At 38.3% G+C, this 17,778-nt stretch overlaps 1 protein-coding gene across 1 annotated transcript in view; it reads right to left on the bottom strand.

The window, feature by feature from the left end:
* Positions 1-4,180: 4,180 nt before the first annotated feature.
* rad50 (RAD50 homolog, double strand break repair protein) overlaps positions 4,181-17,778 on the bottom strand; it is a 32,014-nt gene continuing 18,416 nt past the window's right edge. Inside the window, exons 24-28 of the mRNA XM_067608466.1 lie at positions 17,443-17,565; positions 7,440-7,525; positions 7,197-7,339; positions 6,795-6,928; positions 4,181-5,343 (exon numbers count right to left, since the gene is read on the bottom strand). Coding sequence (XP_067464567.1) covers positions 5,157-5,343; positions 6,795-6,928; positions 7,197-7,339; positions 7,440-7,525; positions 17,443-17,565 — 673 coding nt within the window. The 3' untranslated portion in view covers positions 4,181-5,156. The remainder of the gene's footprint in view (positions 5,344-6,794; positions 6,929-7,196; positions 7,340-7,439; positions 7,526-17,442; positions 17,566-17,778) is intronic.

The following is a 17,778-nucleotide window of genomic DNA, read 5'->3' as shown; positions in this document are numbered from 1 at the left end:
AAACAGAACAGATACAAGAGGGTCTTCACCCCTTTGGGGCTTATTAAGGCCTGAGCCCCAAAGGGGCGCAGACCCTATTGTATCTGTTGTGTTTGTTTCTTTCTTATTAGGGCCTGAGCCCCAAAGGGGCGAAGACCCTATTGTATTTCATGTGTTTGTTTCTTTCTTATCATTCTTTCTTTATTAATCCGCCACTTCATCCCTAAATCTGACCCCCTAAACATGCTCAAAAACTCAAAAAATTTGGAACGCACATCAGGTCTGGTGAAAAATATGATAAAATGTAAAAATGAACCCCCAGAGTGCCAAAATGTGCTCTATAGCGCCACCTATGTCACTAAATTGGCTGCCACAGCCCGTAGGAATGTCGTAGAGAGATCGAACCAAAATTCAATTATTTATGTCATCAAGACCTACAAATCATACACTGACACCCCTGACCTAAATCCAACAGGAAGTCCATGATTCACCCATGAAAGTATGACTTTGTGCCAATTTTGGACCTTGAATAAACGCTATCTCCTCCTAGGGCGTTAATGGTATCGGCTTCAAACTTTGATACATGACTTATCACACTGTGCTGAAAAAAAGTTATAAGAAACTTTGTAATAACTCTAACGGTTTAGATATGATAAGCCCTGAAAGTTGTAGTGCCACATCACACCTTACAATGTAAACCAATGGGGAGGCAATCTCTAGGCATGGACTTTGTGTCAAACAAATGGTTCTGATGTCTAAACTATGAGTCTGACCACTTTGAAATCTGTATCAATGGATTAGTGACGAAAATTCCTACAAAAAACTTTGATTTTTAATGTAAGATTTGGCCAAAGTCCTGGGATTTATGAGGATATTTCACAAGAAGACTATTACAATCCTCCTCTCCAGCTGAGAGAGAGAAGGAGGGAAGAAAGTGGAGTATGGGTAAAGTCAGACCTGTCAGCCCAGGTCTGAAAACATCTACATGCCCGTGACGGAAGCCCTTGGACTGCGCCACACCCCAGTTACTTAGTGTTTCTACACATCTGACAGCAGTGTTCAATCCTTACTTTTTTTTCAAGGAGTACATGTGCTCCTAAATGAAAATAACTTAGGGGCACACATATAACTTTAGGAGCACACTGAAAAATGTTCAAGTAACAGTTCCTTAAAGAAAACAATTCATTACATATATATTTACAATTTATCACATACATATTTAAACTCAGTGTGTGTGTGTGTGTGTGTGTGTGTGTGTGTGTGTGTGTGTATGTAAATCAAAATTTCTGTTGTTTTTAGGGGGTGCTCGATTATGGCAAAAATCATAATCACGCTTATTTTTGTTCAATACTGAGTCAGTGGTTTTCTAGCACCATATAGTGGACTCAGGAAATGATATTTAACTCCTTCATGCAATGTTAGATAACAGTGAAAAACTAAAGTTGTCCAGCAAGTACTCATAACAATGTACAGTTAAACGTACGTCACATAGAAGTGCAATAAAACTGGCTGAATAGCACCTGCTGCGAAATTGCAGCAAAGCAGCCCCAGCAGCTGGCAAGATAGTGGACAAAGAAAGTGATGTTTATTTCCTTCTTGCACTGTCTGAAAACAGCCCTGGTCTGAAGACATCTACATGCCCTTGACAGAACCCCTTCGACTGTGCCGTGGCCTGACATGCGCAAAGGCCCGTTCAACGCTGCTTGCGGCTCTAATTAAACAATCAGCTGGAGTGGGTGCTCTACAAATTCTAAGAGTCATTTAGCATTTTTTTTCACGTTTTTATTTCTCCATTCTGCAAGGCTTTTCACAGTACATACCAATTACAAACATCCATCTTCAGTTCAATAAACATCGAGTTAAATTTGGGTTATAAAACACTGAATTGCCACTTAGCACACAATGAGGTCACTGCTACAATTATAATGCATTTAAAGATGAGAAGTGTAAATTGTGTAAGAAGTGAAGAGAGATATAAAATAGGTAATTTCTCAGCACAAGAGATGAAAGAACTACAATCTTCACTTTAAATGTTGTTCAACCATGATGGAATGAATCTGTTGAATCACATCATCAAAAACACAAAAAATAAAAATAAACATGATAAAAACTACCCTTCAAATGATGACTAACTATTTCAATGCTGTATGATAGGATTACAATAAATATGTCATTCAAATATATAAAATACCCTTATTAACTTATGTTAAATACAATGAAAAATAATAAATATATAGATGTATATGATAGCACTTAGATCTGGGTCACAACTTCCTTGTTTCATTTTTCTACTTGGAAAGTTGTTCTGAGTTCAGACCTGAAGACAGACACTTCATCAAGTCGCTATAGTGACTGCTATGCTGATTAAAAACAGCTAACCTGACAGGTAAGATTAAATATTTTTAAATGACTATTACATTTTGCTGGAGTTAACTGTTGTATTTTCTTGAACTGTGCTAGCTATGTATCATGCCAAGGGACTGCAGATATAAATGAGGTTGAAGATAACTCAGAGGACATCAATCTTTGTAATTGTCCTGTGTATAGATGCTCCTAGTCAAGTCAACTCAATTTTGTGTAGCCCAATATCAGAAATCACAAATTTGCCTGTGGCTTTACAGTCTGTACAGCTATACAACATCCTCTGTCCTTAGACCCTCGATTTGAATAAAGACAAGCTTCCTAAAAAAGAAAAAATCCCAGGACAGACAGACATGCAATCGACGCAGAACAGAATATATATAAGAATAAAATAAATAAAACACAATTTTAAAAAACCCAATTTCAGTAACAACTTATTTTACCCGTATGTTTGTTTTTTAAAGCATAAATAAACTTCAACATAAAATCATTCAATATCTGACAAATATCATATTCCTCAATAAATAGCTCTTTTTTTAAGACTTCTTGGAGAAATAATTAAAAAAGACCTCAAGTGGACTCAAGTTATTCACTGTCTGCCAGTTGGGTTGCAGGTCTGGGAGGTATTCATGGGCGGCTTGTTTTTTCCCCTACAAGGTTTCTGTGCTGGATGCAGGTGGTGAGATGTTTCAGAAGACTAGGAATTTGAATGGTGGTTCCTGTAGAGTTCACCCCCTTTACCTCTTTGCATTCAAACTGAAAGACAAGTGATCAGATTGGTTAAGTGCACTTTTAATGATGTTCATCTACATTGCTGCTGCATTTGCTTTAGTATAAGATCTAAACCTAAAATGTGATGTCAGAGGGGATTCTTACATTTTGGTTATCGATAAACATCTTCAAGTTCCTCACAATCTCCTTCACGTTTTCCTCCTTTTTGTGTTTATACAGTATGTCATGCACTTTGCAGAAGAACCTCTCCTGTATGGAACATAAGCAAGAATGTATTAGCCTTTAAAAACAAGCCATAAACGTAGCTACATATGAAATTATTCAAAATGGCCATTGCTATTTTCAATACAATGTCCTCTTCAGTTACAGTGTTTTCTGGTGCCTATGTGGATACAAGACTATACGTCAATAAATACTGGTGCTACTGTCAAAGACATAACACTCTCCTCACCTCACATCTGCCACTGCCTTCAGCCAGATGAGACACATCCTCCACAAAGAGTCCCTGCATAAAATATCAGAAAAAATAATTACTTCAGGCTTTCTTTCTGACAAAAATGCTTGAACAAGATAAATGCATTGTTGCAAAAATAAATGAACAAGCAACAAAACAGTTGTGAGTAATAGAAGAGGTCTTACCTTAGTGTCATTGTATTTTTGAGCCAGGTCGATTATACGATTTAGGTTATATTCATTGTGATGAGGTTTGGCAACAGCTGGATTGACCAGCAGAGCCACAGCAGATACCAGCAGAAACATCATCTTCATGATACTAGCTCGGTGGTGGTTAATCTCTGGAAGAGGCTATATCAAGAATTTCAAGAAGCTCTTGAATTGATCACTCAATTGTCAGCTTGCAGCTTGTTCTGATGTCTTAGTTGACAGCACAACATTTATACTTGCTTTGCCCACGCCTTGGCCGCGTTTTTCCCCTCATTACAAAAAAGCAAATGCAGTGAGTCTGCAGTGTGTTTGAGATAAGATGTTTGATTACACTGTGGTTGACAAGCTACTTCGTCAAAACTGAGCTATATTTCTCTGAACCGGATACTGCTTCTTGTCATAATAGTAAAGAAAGGAAAGTCAGACAGACATAAATAATAGCCTATTCACTTCACAAGTATTTTAATGACAGAAATTTATGAGCTCACAAAGTCGTAATTTTGAACATGAAAATATAACTGTATCGACAAAGTGCATTATTATTACTTCATCTTTAAGCATAACACACCTTACTGTTGCCACTGCCTGCCATCACATGGAAGCTCAAAATGATGATGTAAAAATCCATTGAAGGTCTCTTTAACACTTTAACAATTGAAGCAAGGTTTTTACAACTGAATATCTATGAACAGAACTACACATGCTTGAGTTAATTAGATAACTGTTTCACTCAGGGTTTCATTTCTGCGTCACACTGAGGTCTGGATGCTGTTCGTGCTATAGATAAGGAACCTAACCCTTTGGTGTCAGTTTGTATATGAATATTTTTGTGTTTTCATGTCTAATCAAACAGCAGGGCCATCCTAAAACTAACCACTAAACCCAGTTGTGAACACCCAAATAACCTTTAAATAGGAGAGATCAGAAGATGTATTTGGGAAGTATTGGATTTATGGAATTCTTGTAGGCAGAAGCAATACAGTGTAGAGCACAAATTAGGTTTTAGTGACTGAACAGTGACTTTAACAAGAAACATTATCAACACAGGATGATTTCAAAGATGTTCGAGAAATTTCAAGTTTCAAGTGGGACAGAGATAAAGACAGGACAGAGGCTGCACTTTGTGTTGAGGTGATAAATTAAATCTCAGGAACATTATCCAGGTTTGGGTAAGTTTAGAATTGTAGGTAATTTTCCATTGCATCAATAGATGGGACTGACTTGAAAGTAGATTTTCTTCATGCTTCAAAAACCCAGAAATATTGTATTATCATGTATTATCAGCGGTGCAGATGCATGCAGATTCCTGTTTCTAAACAAAATGATCTGAACATGAACTTTGATGAACCCAATGAAAGCAATCTGATCTATATGCTTTCTCTGTAGCTCCAAAACAGTTTGTTAAAAGGTCAGTGGTTTGCTCAGTGGAGGTAGGAAGAGAGGGAGGTGATGCTGCACTTTGTGATCTCAGAGTTCTGGTCCTGGTTCTTACGGATGCGGTAGAAGTGTTCGATGTAGCTGGACCGCCCCAGGAGCTCCACAAAGTCCTCGTCATGGGTGATGATCAGCAGCTGGAAATTACGCTGGCGTGAGCGGCTCTTAATAATTCTGCAGAACAAGCAAGATGAAATAGGGATGAGGAAGTACATGTTACGCAAGACAATATAAATTTCATACAAGTCACACTATAAGTCACATTAGACAGTTTTTACTGGGTAATGCAACTGGTAAAACATACAGTACATCCCAGTCTATATGTAAAATTTTTGGCATGTCAGTTAGATTTACTACAAGGAACTTTGTGTTTATTTTAGGGCCCCTGTGGACAAAAGTGGTTGTGTTTTCCCAGAATGAAGACATCATTTTGCATGAGCAACACCACCATGTGTTATAAAGATCTTAGCTAGCGTATGCTTTTGTTTTGGAAGTGAGTGAAAGAGTGAGCAACTTTTTTTACTACTATTTTTCTTTTTTTTTTTTTTTTAAACGCAGCTGTTTGCTGGATGCATAGCAGTGAGGTAATGTATCTATTCATGGCTATGTGAGATGAATCACTGTAATATGGCGATAGTGAAGATAAGTAAACTTTGTTTCAGTTACATTCATACACCTCGGTTGCATGTAAGGCTGCATTCACACCAGGTCTGGCAATGTGGCACGTTCCTATAGGGTTGCGCAGAGGTGTGGGTGTATTTATTTGTGATTTAGAATGTAACCACTGTGAAACAATCAGAAAATAACGTTTTATGTCTCAGGTCACTCCTTTGTTCTTGCTGCACTGCCACTTGCTCTCTTCATTCACTCTCTAGCTCCCTTGACTACCGCTGTTCTCTCTGTCTCCCTTGTGCTCTCAGCTCGCTCTCTTTTTTAAAATGAGTTTCATAACCAGTTAAAAGTTCCTTGTTGTAACTTTAAACTAACCTAACTAAGGAACAAATTATTATTTCTTATCTCTTATGGTTTTACTATAGATTTGTGCTTTTCAACTGATATGATTCTGTTAGATAGCACCTCATAACATCCCCTGCTTTTGTAATTGGCTTAAGGCAGTAAAGTTCAGACTGACAATAGCATTCTGAAAAAGCTCAGGCTCCTCATTAATTTCAACAAGACACTGGCTACAGCTGAAGAAGGCAATAATACAGAGCTGTATGGCAAAAAATTTGTTTGTAACTCAACTTTTGCCTCATCACAGTCGAATGTTAAACTGAAACACTCTAATGCTACTTAAGCACTGACACAGGCAGATTTTTCCAGACTTCCTGGAGTACTTCATCTTCAATGGTATCTATAGCAACAGACCTTTACAATTTGTTGTTGCAGAGCTTTTATCAGTCTGATAACAGCCTTAAAGTCAAAACAACTGAAGACACGGGTGAAGATGCTTATATATTAAAAGCTAGTGTGTTGCACGTTCACTGTGTGTGTTATTGTGAGGTCCTTAATTAGACCTAACTTTGATATCTTGAGAGTAACATAATGACAGTGAAGTCAGGGTCATTATGTCAGTCAGGGTCACCACAAGTATATGAGTACATTGTATGTGCTTGTGTACTGACTCTACAAGGGCATGTGCCAATGACTCAATGTTCTCTCGGTCCAGGTTGGTAGTAGGCTCATCCAGGGCCAGGATCCCACAGTTCAGACAGAAGGTCTCTGCCAGAGCCAGGCGGATGATCAGGGATGCCAGCACCTAGACACACAGTCACATTTTGAAAGATGGAATGAACTAAACAAACAAACATATGAACTCTAGATATCTAGTGTTCCAATAAAATGACCTGAACTTAAGAAACTATTGTATTAAAAGTATTACAGACATTATTTATTTATGTGCTATTTCAAATTGATGTATGGCACCCCCTGTTTTTGAACTTGCTTACATCATGATTCACTTGAAAATTTATTTATGTGATATATGTGCTAATACTTGAGAAATACCGGTAATTATTTTCTCATACCTTCTGACCGGCACTGCAGCGTCCTCTCATATCCAAAGCTGTGTCTCCTTTCACCATAACTACTCTGTAGTTGTACACTCTTCGCCTCACTCCAGCGGACGAGTTCTCATCTACGTCAGACCTGATCTCCACGTATTCGATGTCTAGAGAGGATGTAAGAAGAAGTGGGGAAGCATCATGAGAGGGAGGGATTAGAAACTATGTACGGCATACAAATTATAGATTTTTCTAGATGAGACCCACCTTGACCCCTGTAGGTGCTGCGCCACAGGTCTCTGATAATCTTGTTGATCTCATCCATCTTCATGCTGTGGAATTTCATGATGGTTCTAAGGAAAACAGAAAGTAAACACAGATATAAACCCAACAGTGGAATAGATACTATGTTTACCCTCCCAAAAGTCAGGAATCTTCCAGACATTGTTTTGTTGGACGTCTAACTTTATCTGATTGTCATTTCCATTTTGATTATGAATATAGTGACAAGTTTGTCTTTATAAATATCACATTATACATCAAATATAAAATTTATATTGACTTTTCTAAGTCAACCAAATTATATAGCCTGTGGATAAAGCCTTTCATTTTGAGATGTACACCTAAAAATAAAATGATATGTCACACCACATGACACAGTTTTGTGTCACTTAATGTGCCCTGGTGGGGTAGCGGAAAATGTGCAGTGAAACAAGAAATACTGTAACCAAATGTACCTAATACTAGGTATCCCAGAGGAAGACATTTACAGAATACCATAGATCATTAAAAAGTGAACCCACATGCAACACACAGTGTGTGTCTCACAAGTATGCACGCATAAACTGCACAATTCAAACTAGTGTTCCAGTAAAATGACCTGAACTGGTGGGGTAGTGGAAAATGTGCAGTGAAACAGGAAATAACTGTGCGACTGTAACCAAATGTAGCCTACCTAATACTAGGTATCCCAGAGGAAGACATTTACAGAATACCACAGATCATTAAAAAGTGAACCCACATGCAACACACAGTGTGTGTCTCACAATTATGCACGCATAAACTGCACAATTCAAACTGACACAAATGTATAAGCATCATGAAGTTTTAGAAGTTTGCTGATACATGACAAAGATATATGTTGATGTCAAAGATACAACACCCGCCAACTGGAAGTTGCTTTCCTGCATACCGAGAAGCATTTTGTCTATCATCTAGCAAAATGACGAGAAACTCTAATGTGGTTTGAAAACACCAGAGTGATAACATATAACCAATGGCTCTTCATTTGCAGCCCATATATGGCTTGAATACACAAATAAAGGACTCCTTATTCATACATCTGACCTATTGTATCTTTCTTACAGAACTGCTTATGAAACAGACGGAAGTCAAGGATTAAAACTTCCTATTGGAATTAGACTTCAAAGAGACAATAATATGATGTGAATTGGTCAGAGGTTGAATACACAGATTTTGTTTGCTAATCTCCTGGCAAAAACTACATCTTGTTCACAACAGAATATTTTGAACAAATCAAAGTGCCAATCAAAGGAAGTTCATATAAATTTCTGAGAAACTGAATAGCACAACTCAGTGTGGTCTACCTAGAGTAGTGAATCCTCATAAACTGAGAGTCCCTACTATAAGAAAACTAGTGAGGGAGGCTACTAGAAGGCCTACTATAAAGTAATAAGGAGCTTCATGATCCTATGTCTGAGTGGGAGACAACATGCACACAATCACTGCACTTTTCTTTAGACCAGTGTTAGAAAAAACCTAATTACATTCACTGTGATTAAGTGCTATATATATGTTTATGATTGGGAGGTTGCAGCATGAATCTGGGTAGGGAGAACTTCACTTCCCTCATTGCCACCACTGAGTTTGCCATTGAGTAAGCCTCTAAAATTGCGTTCAGACCGACATTAGCCCTGCCTAAAGAAAACAGTTCTCTCATTCATTTAAATAAAGCCACTATTTGTCGTCCAGCAAAAAAGCTAGACCAAGCTACACATTGCAATGCAGCGTCATCCTGTAAGGTGCAGCCAATCAAATACATGCAAGTGGCACGTTTCAACTGTTAACCTAAAGATTTTTTCAGAATCAGTGTTGCGCCAGAAGATAAAATCATTATGACGGAGATAATTTTCCATATCTGTAAAATTCTCATGATTATGAAATGCTGTGAAATGTTTGGGCATCTTTAAACTCATCTGTCTGTCTGAAACAACACACCCACTGCTTTGTTGGAGGGGAGTTTCTGAAAAAGAGAGTGCTGCTGTCAGTGAAACTTCCCAGATGACGAAAGATTATCAAATCATTTTATGTCCAAAATATTTGATGAAAACAAGTAGGTGAAGACATATGAGATTGCAAATATGCCAGAATCTATATTTTAACTGTAAGTGTAATATACAGTCTTAACAAAATTGAGAAAATGAACAACTGTCAAGCAATTCTAATACAATGGTCCTAAGACCCCTAGCTAAATGTTTTACTTTTGAGCGTGTCCATTGGGCATAGACACAAAATAGTTCCACATCAGGCATCAGTATTAAGTTTATGGGGACTGGGATTGAGTCAGGGAGTTTAATATGCAGTGAGCTATCTGATACTGCAACCATGTTTTCAGGTTTTCTGCTGTTTACTGCAAAAAATAGATGACACTTCAATCCTTCTATTTTAACTACCTGAATGTTTTGAAAACTTGATATTGAATTATTGAAGTGTTTTTTTTTTGCACCAATATTTCAATGGTGCAGAAATTTTGTTTGTAACATCAACACCAGAGAAAGTATTTGGTTCACACACCATGGATGTTTTAAGAAGAGCTGGATATGGTGCCGCCACTCAGCCTTGCAACCAATTTTTCGCAGAGGCCACTCGCGGTATTGCAGCGAAAAATCCCCCTGCGGACCAAAAAGCATTTTCCCCATAGACCACCATGTTAAAAGAGATGTCTGTAAAACTGTTGACAGGACACCTTGAACTGCAAACAACGTCAATTATGACTCTTTCTATTATGAATTTTTGATCCATTAAGGTTTTATATTTGTAAAACTTTCCTTGAGCCGAGAAAAGCGATTTAAAAATCTGTGATGTCATCACAATGTAAAGTCTATGGGCCAAGCGGGAACTTGTGGGCAGGGCCAGCGGGGGAAACAACACTGCCCATATTCAGTGGGCCGCATAACGCAGAAGCAAACTCGGAAGCTAGAAACTTTTTTGGGCGTATGAGCGAGCTGAGCAATTCCTATGGGACTGAATGGGTGCCATTTTTAGTCCGGTATCCAGCTCTTATAATTCATCCATGTCACACACTTACAGTGACTGCTCACTATCTATGACCCACTAACCTGCTGGTAACTTGCTTTGAACATGCATTCTGTTTCAGTATTATGTGGAATATGTGGAAAGCTGTACACTAGGTATATCAAACAAAACTGAAATGTCTGAGAGTGAAATATGTCTTTTGGTTTTAAATGAAATGAACAGAGAGCTGGAAGATACTATTTATTCTTTTTTGTGGACTTATAAAGGATATGGCTGGCGATTTTCTATATTTTTCTTATTTTTTAACAAATCTCATGTGCAGAGCCAATCCAATGATTAATTGATCCTATTTACAAGTATTGTGTCTGTATCCACAGCTTGATTTGTGTAGCTCATCAATGAGCTACACAGTTGAACTAGGTGATATGTTCCTTGGCCCGGAGATTACAGTCCCGTTAGTTTGTTTAGAAACAGCTCCAAAACCTAATAACAGTGATCACATTTTTAGTCACCATCTAGCTTGTTGTGCTACATATCACAACCTCTCGACTTTGTACTACATTGTTAAGAAGAACTTCAGTACAAAAGTTAAGAGGTTTAGCGGCAAATTTTGCTGTTTCTGAGGAGTTAACAGGACAACTACAATGTTTACGTCTACATGTTATAAAATGTGATTTAAGCTTTTTGTTTGTCTGCAGATCACAGTTTTATAGGTTCACTTTGATAAGCAAACAATTAAAAAACAGACGCACTCAGATGATCAGTTTTGACTCAGTCATTCTACAGTACTTGACAGTCACTGCTTTGCCTTCAAGGTTTTGACCTATTATGCACACACGACAATTTGTTGCAAAGTGAGGGAGAGTGAGTTTCATATTGTTATTTTCCACTCCCAAATCAAAGCATCTCACCATGAAACCATTTTCTGTGTATTCAAACAGAAACTGTGACCTGGATATATAGACTGCTGGAGGACTGCTAAGGCCTGCTTGCAATCTTGATAAGGTTGCATACACAGATGCCTTAACTAACCCACACATATGGGTAAATTATGCTGCTGCTCTCACAGGGAGATGGTATCTGAGACGGTGAGCTCACACTTCCTTACAGAGGCTCACTCATTCCTTCCATGCCGCCTATGCAGGGTTTCCGCAGCCTGAGTTGACCCCTGCCAGGCCTAAGCATCAAGGATTTAAAAAAAAAAATTATTTCAAGATGTTTTCTAAACTAAAATGTGTTATACAAGTAGCTCCTTTAATAGCTCAATGTGTAATGAGTGTGCGGTTGAGAGAGAGTGCGTATGTGACGGTGAGGCTGCATCGTCACACAGACGTGAGGACAAGCCAGAGGACAACCACCACTTAGAACCAGAACCGCCTGCCATCTGGAAAAAGACACACTGAAAGCAGGTTGAGCAGGCAGAGAGCGGGAGATTTTCTGCCAATAAAAAGCATAGAGACCCAAGGAGACATGAGAGCAGCTGCTCACTAACAGCTACGTGTGTTTACAGCAGAGAGCAGGAGGGAAGACAGACGTCTCACTCTACTATTCTGTGCTGCAACTCTGCTGCTGCTGCTGCAGATGGAGCTGACTCTTTCAGTTTATAATTGTATGTCGCCTGACTAAGTATTGATACAGCCTTAGTATTTTACAAATTAGAGTTTTTTTATTTGATGAACATGGGCGCTGATACGTGAAAATGAAATAAATGGGTTTTATTTCTATAAAAAAAAGCTAAATGATGGTGGTGGTGGTGGGCAAGTAATGTGCGCAAACACCGTGTATCACCGGTAACACCTTTACACACAGTAACATGTTTTGTTCTTTTCCACTGTCGCCACGGCCCAGGCAAAACACCTCGCACTCCTGGGCTCCTCTGGCTGCAGTAACCTAAATGTGACCAGAGACAACAATCCCACTCTTCTGTGGTCCGGCTCCATCACCTCAATAGTTCCAGAGCCCGGGGCTGTTTCAGCCCAACCTGAGGATCTGTGGTTGCTCCTGGGAGCAAAGCCCAAAACAATGGCCACCTCTACTCTCTGTCATGCCCCAGTGGAGGCACAGTCTCTCAGTAGTGGGGGTAGAGTGAAGGCCCCGGTGAGCTCAACTCCACCTAAACCGGAGCACTGATTTATAGCCTGCAAGGGTAAACTTGTTGCAAAGCGCCTGTCTCCCCATCCTCCGCCTCTGGACATCCTACTAGCCAACAAGTTTAACATTTTGATTCTGCAGGAGTTTCCTCCACTAGAGGGACGCTGCTATCTTCCACCATCCCCAGTTCTCAGCGGACCAAGCACAAGGATCCTCGGCCTGGTCCCTCTCAATAATCTGCACTTCCAGGAGCAGCAGATGTCCAGCAACGGAGGTCTCAGTGTTGGGCTCCACCTCACCACTGTCATTCTCCCAGGTGGTCAGGCATGCACACCCAGGCGTGGCATCCAACGTCAGTGCTTGTTGTTGGTATCTCTATTGTCCAGACGTGGTGTACCAAAGATACCGCATTCATATTGACGACACTTCTGATAAATTTGCTTCTAGTTTTATTCATATCACTGAGTCTTTTAATCTCATTCACATGTAACAGGCCCTACACACATCAGAGGGCATACTCTGGACCTTGTTTTCACTCTTGGTTTAAATGTTGATCCTGTTTTTTTTCCAGAGGATCTCTTCATTTCAGATTATAATTGTGTTTTATTTGACTTGCCATTTAAGTTGGACATTTTACCTTGTCGTGAAATTAACTTTCGTATCCTACACTATCTCTAGCGGCAAAGTTTCTGCTGCCTTTTAGAACACTCCTGTTATTATGTCCAATAGTGATGCTGATTCTCAAGTACAATCTTTTTATGAGCACTGTCTTTTAGTCCTGGATAAAGTTGCTCCTACAAAGACAACATTGGGTCCTCTGATTAATTCCTTCCCTTGGATGAACGACATAATTCTCTCTTTTAAACGAACCTGTCATAGAACAGAGTGTTTATGGAAATCCACCCATCTACAAGTTCACTATCAGTATTTAAAATAACTTTTAACAGATTTTGATGACATGGTTAAGGATGCCAGAGCTACATACTTTTCTAACTTTACATCAAATAGATGACGTAATCGCAAAATCCTGTTTGACACCATCAGTAACATTATCTCTTCTACGTCACCTGCTGTTCCAGTTTCCTCAGTTGATGAATGCAACAACTTTCTTGCCTTCTTTGTTGTTAAGATAAATGACATACAAGCAAACATATTCCTCTTCCCCCACCCCCTCCTTTTTTTGTTTGTATTGTGAAGCACTTTGTGACGTCTGCTCTTGAAAGGTGCTATATAAATAAAACTATTATTATTATTATTATTTATCCTCAGCTAGTGTCTCGTTCAACCTTATCCATACATCCAGGAACAATAAGAATGGTTTGCCATATGAGTTTTGATATGATTTAGATTTTCTCACATTGCATTTACGATGAAACATAACGAAAAGGAAGGTTTTTTCAAGCCCTTCATGTATTTATCATCACACTTTCTAGTATGGTATGATGAAAGAAGGTAGGAGAAAGTTGAAAGTGATGACTACTGACGTAACTTACTCCCTGTGTCGTCCACCTACACAAAAGGAAACTGAACTTCTGCGGAAACATGTAATGCCTTTACCCCTTTTTTTTTTTTCACTGCTTTGCTGTACTTGCAGTGAATGAAGGTGCTTTGGATTCATTCACTATGAACAAGGTTCATTCACTTGAATGAGAAAGTGTGTCCAAACTTTTGACTGATACTGTACATATACATGTACTTGGTAAATAAAGCCTGATTCCAATTTTGATTCAGAGGAGCATGTAGTCAAATGTAGACAATCAAACTCCGCTGCACCAAATTGGCTAAATTTTCATTTTTTTAACATGACATGTAGCAGGGCCAATTATGTTCTATAAATTAAGCTTCAGGCCTGTATTTGTGGTCAACACATGATTTTAAAAATAAAACTATTTTAACATACAATTATTAAACTGTTATATAAGTGGTATACTGGACATTCAATAACATGCTAATGTAATCATGACACTCAAAAGTGGCATTGCATATATTTATAATAGTTTCATAGTTGCAGCTAACTGCACTAACATTAGCTTTACAGACTGACAGAGTGAGCTGCTTCACAGCCCAAAAACATGGAATGTCGACATTCAGAACTTTAAGGTAATTATCTTAAAGCAATGATATAATGTGTTTAAGAGAAGTTTAACTGGGACTTTCCAACAAACATGTTCACTAGTTATCTGTCATTTACATGCCTCAATTACCAAGCTGACCTGAGGTAATTACCTAGATTGTTTATGTAGAAACAGACTTGCCACTCTGTTACTCTTTTATGAAATGCAAAGAAGGCACAGACCACACACTTATTTTTTCAAACATCAAAAATGATATAGAGTGGCATTTCCTCTTCCATAAAACCATTTTGGGCAAGCATAAATAGTACAGACACTAGTATACAGTGAGCATATTAACAAGCAAATTTTGCCAATGCAACAAATTAACACTGGTCAGTAACAGATGAGTAAATCTGCAGGTAACAATTGTCAGAAAGACAGTGATATCAACAGTCATCAGCTTAAACTTCTAAACTTGCTACAGCAAGTTAAGACACTCATAATTATGGAAATTATTAAAATCGTATCTCTTGTTGAGGCTATTACTCAATAGCCAAAAGCCACTGTGCTGTACTAGGTAACATCTTATTTATTATGAGATAAAGCTAATATCTCAAAATTAATATCATTTGACCTGATTAATTCCAAATGCCCCAAATAAACTGCCCGGAACAAGAGCATTTACATCATCATTTTAACTCAGTTTCCCCACTATGAGGTAGCTGACTTTCTGATTAACAAGCAAAAAAGCTTTGTGGTTGATTTGGTGATCTAACTTCAAAGGACCGGATAAGGAGTGCAACGGACTGATGTCTACTAGGCAAATGCTGTGCTAAAGAGAAACCAAGTCTTACCAAAGCTTAGTGCTTGTAAGTGTCTCGCAGAGATGATAAAGTGTTGTAATATCATTCTAAATTGCAGTTAATGACATTTCCATATTTGGTATCTGAGAGTGATCCTTAAATACTTAAGATTCGAAATTGCAGCATACAGTACTGTATACACAGCATATGTAGGTAACTGGCTTTGTTTAAAAAAGTGAATTACTAATCTGTGTTATTGTTCTATTTTGTTTTTCAAACAATACAATTATTCTGCAGTGTTCTCATTTGTATGCATACTTGCAATACAATGGGAAGAATGAATTTTAGAGCTGTTGATTCAAAGTAAATTAATATACGACATGCTTTTCTTTGTCTTTATTCCTTCTGCATATTTACAGTATTGTTCTTGCTTCTTCTGCACCACATTCCCACTATGGTAGGGGCACATAGTGTGGTGTGTGGAGATGCCATTTATGTGTTCATATCTGGTATTGTGATACTATGTTGCAACTCCACAGCGTGTGAGTTTAAAGGATGAAGAAAAAGTTGCAATAATAATAATATAGTGAACTACTAGTCAGCAATCCACTGACTGACCTCATTTTGCTCGTATGCGTATGCGAGACCACTAGCTTATCTTTGATTTATTTAAATATTTTCGTTTCCTTTTTGTTTTTGGTACACAGTTAATTTTTTTTCAATTGTAACTGAAACATGACGCCCAAGTTTCTAAAAACACAACAAGTTCTACTTTCATCTGGTGAATCACAATTTTTTTGATCTCTCTCACAACAAATGTTCAGTCCAACAACTTTTGACAAGTACTGGAGAAGTCTCGCAATTTATTGTGAAACTCATGGATACTATTCAAATAAGACCTACATTAGTCAAATACCACTGCAGTACAATAAAACATGTGCAGTTGGTTTATGTAATGGTTCTGATAATAAAATATTTTCTCTGCTTATCTGTAGCATACACATATAGCCTCTGTGGTTTTATCATGAAATCATTCAGATCTGTTTCAGTTCGTGTCACTATTCACATTAGCATTTCCCCTACGTTGACTGCTTTGGGGTGGCGGCAGCAGCAGGCTAGCTGGGTCTAATTTGTAAAATACTAAGTGTATTATCAATACTTAGTTGGATGACAGACACTACAATTGTAAATTAAAATGTCTGCTCTGTGACCGTTTGCAGAAACAGCAGAGTCGCAGCACAGAGTAGCGGAGTGAGACGTCTGTCCTCCCTCCTGCGCTCTGTGGAAACACACGTAGCTGTTAGCGAGCAGCTACTCTCATGTCTCCCCGGGTCTCGGTGCTTGTTTTCAACAGAAACTCTCCCGCTCCCTGCCTGCTCTCTGACGGTAGGTGGGTTACTCCCCTAGCTGCAGCCTCAGCATCACACACATGCTCTCTCTCTCTCAACCGCACGTTTGCTACACACTGCCCCACTCCTTAAAGGAGCTACACTACCAAGTGTTTACCAAGTAATGACACAGAGGTTGATTCACATTTTGGAGCAGCACTGCACCATGCATTGCACAGAGACTCCCAAACCCTATTGATTTCCAAATGAATGGATATTTGGCGTTATTTTTGGGATTAAAAAAAATATTTTTTTGGCCTGGCGGGGGTTATACTTGTACTCCTGTACAATTATAGGGGAGACACTACACGTACATATACAATACAATGAAACAATATACAATAATCTCAAGGTATTATTGTAAAATTGATTCAAGGTTTATCACCTTACACTGGAACTGATTTCAGCTGGAGTTCTTAAGTATAAAAATTATGGGAGAAAACTGTCTTAGTAATTGCTTTGTGTTTGTTAGTTCAGACAACAAAACTGTTGATTATAATTCAAAACATTCCAAAACAAAGAAAAACAACACTCACCCTTACATTTATACCTATGCTCCATTGGAATCCATAATTAGTTTAACTTTAATTGAATTGAGAAATATTTTGTGGTTAATGCCTGCTATAAGTGTGTGTGTATATATTAGGGTAACACTTACTGATCAAGGGCCTTATAGTAGAGATCCAGGTCTTTAATGACCAGCTCTGTTGTCCTCATTGTGATCATCTTGTTTTTGTATCGCTCATCAGCTTTTTCATACTGGTCTTCTCGCAGCTCTTTCCTGCAAGCAATCAATTCAAAGAGCAAGTTCAATTCATGAAAAAAACAATCATATTAATATATTATATTATTAATATTAATATGAAGCAGAATTCACCAGTAATGGCAGTCAGAGGGCTGGATATGTGAAAGCAGTGAAACAATTACTTGTGTGTTTCTTGCCCAAAAACTACAGAGAAGTTCAACTATGTACTATATAAAGTTAACAATAGAT

The sequence above is a fragment of the Thunnus thynnus genome, chromosome 13 (genome assembly GCF_963924715.1).
Source record: "Thunnus thynnus chromosome 13, fThuThy2.1, whole genome shotgun sequence".
Lineage (NCBI taxonomy): Eukaryota > Metazoa > Chordata > Actinopteri > Scombriformes > Scombridae > Thunnus > Thunnus thynnus.
This window is presented reverse-complemented; position numbering and strand designations above follow the sequence as displayed.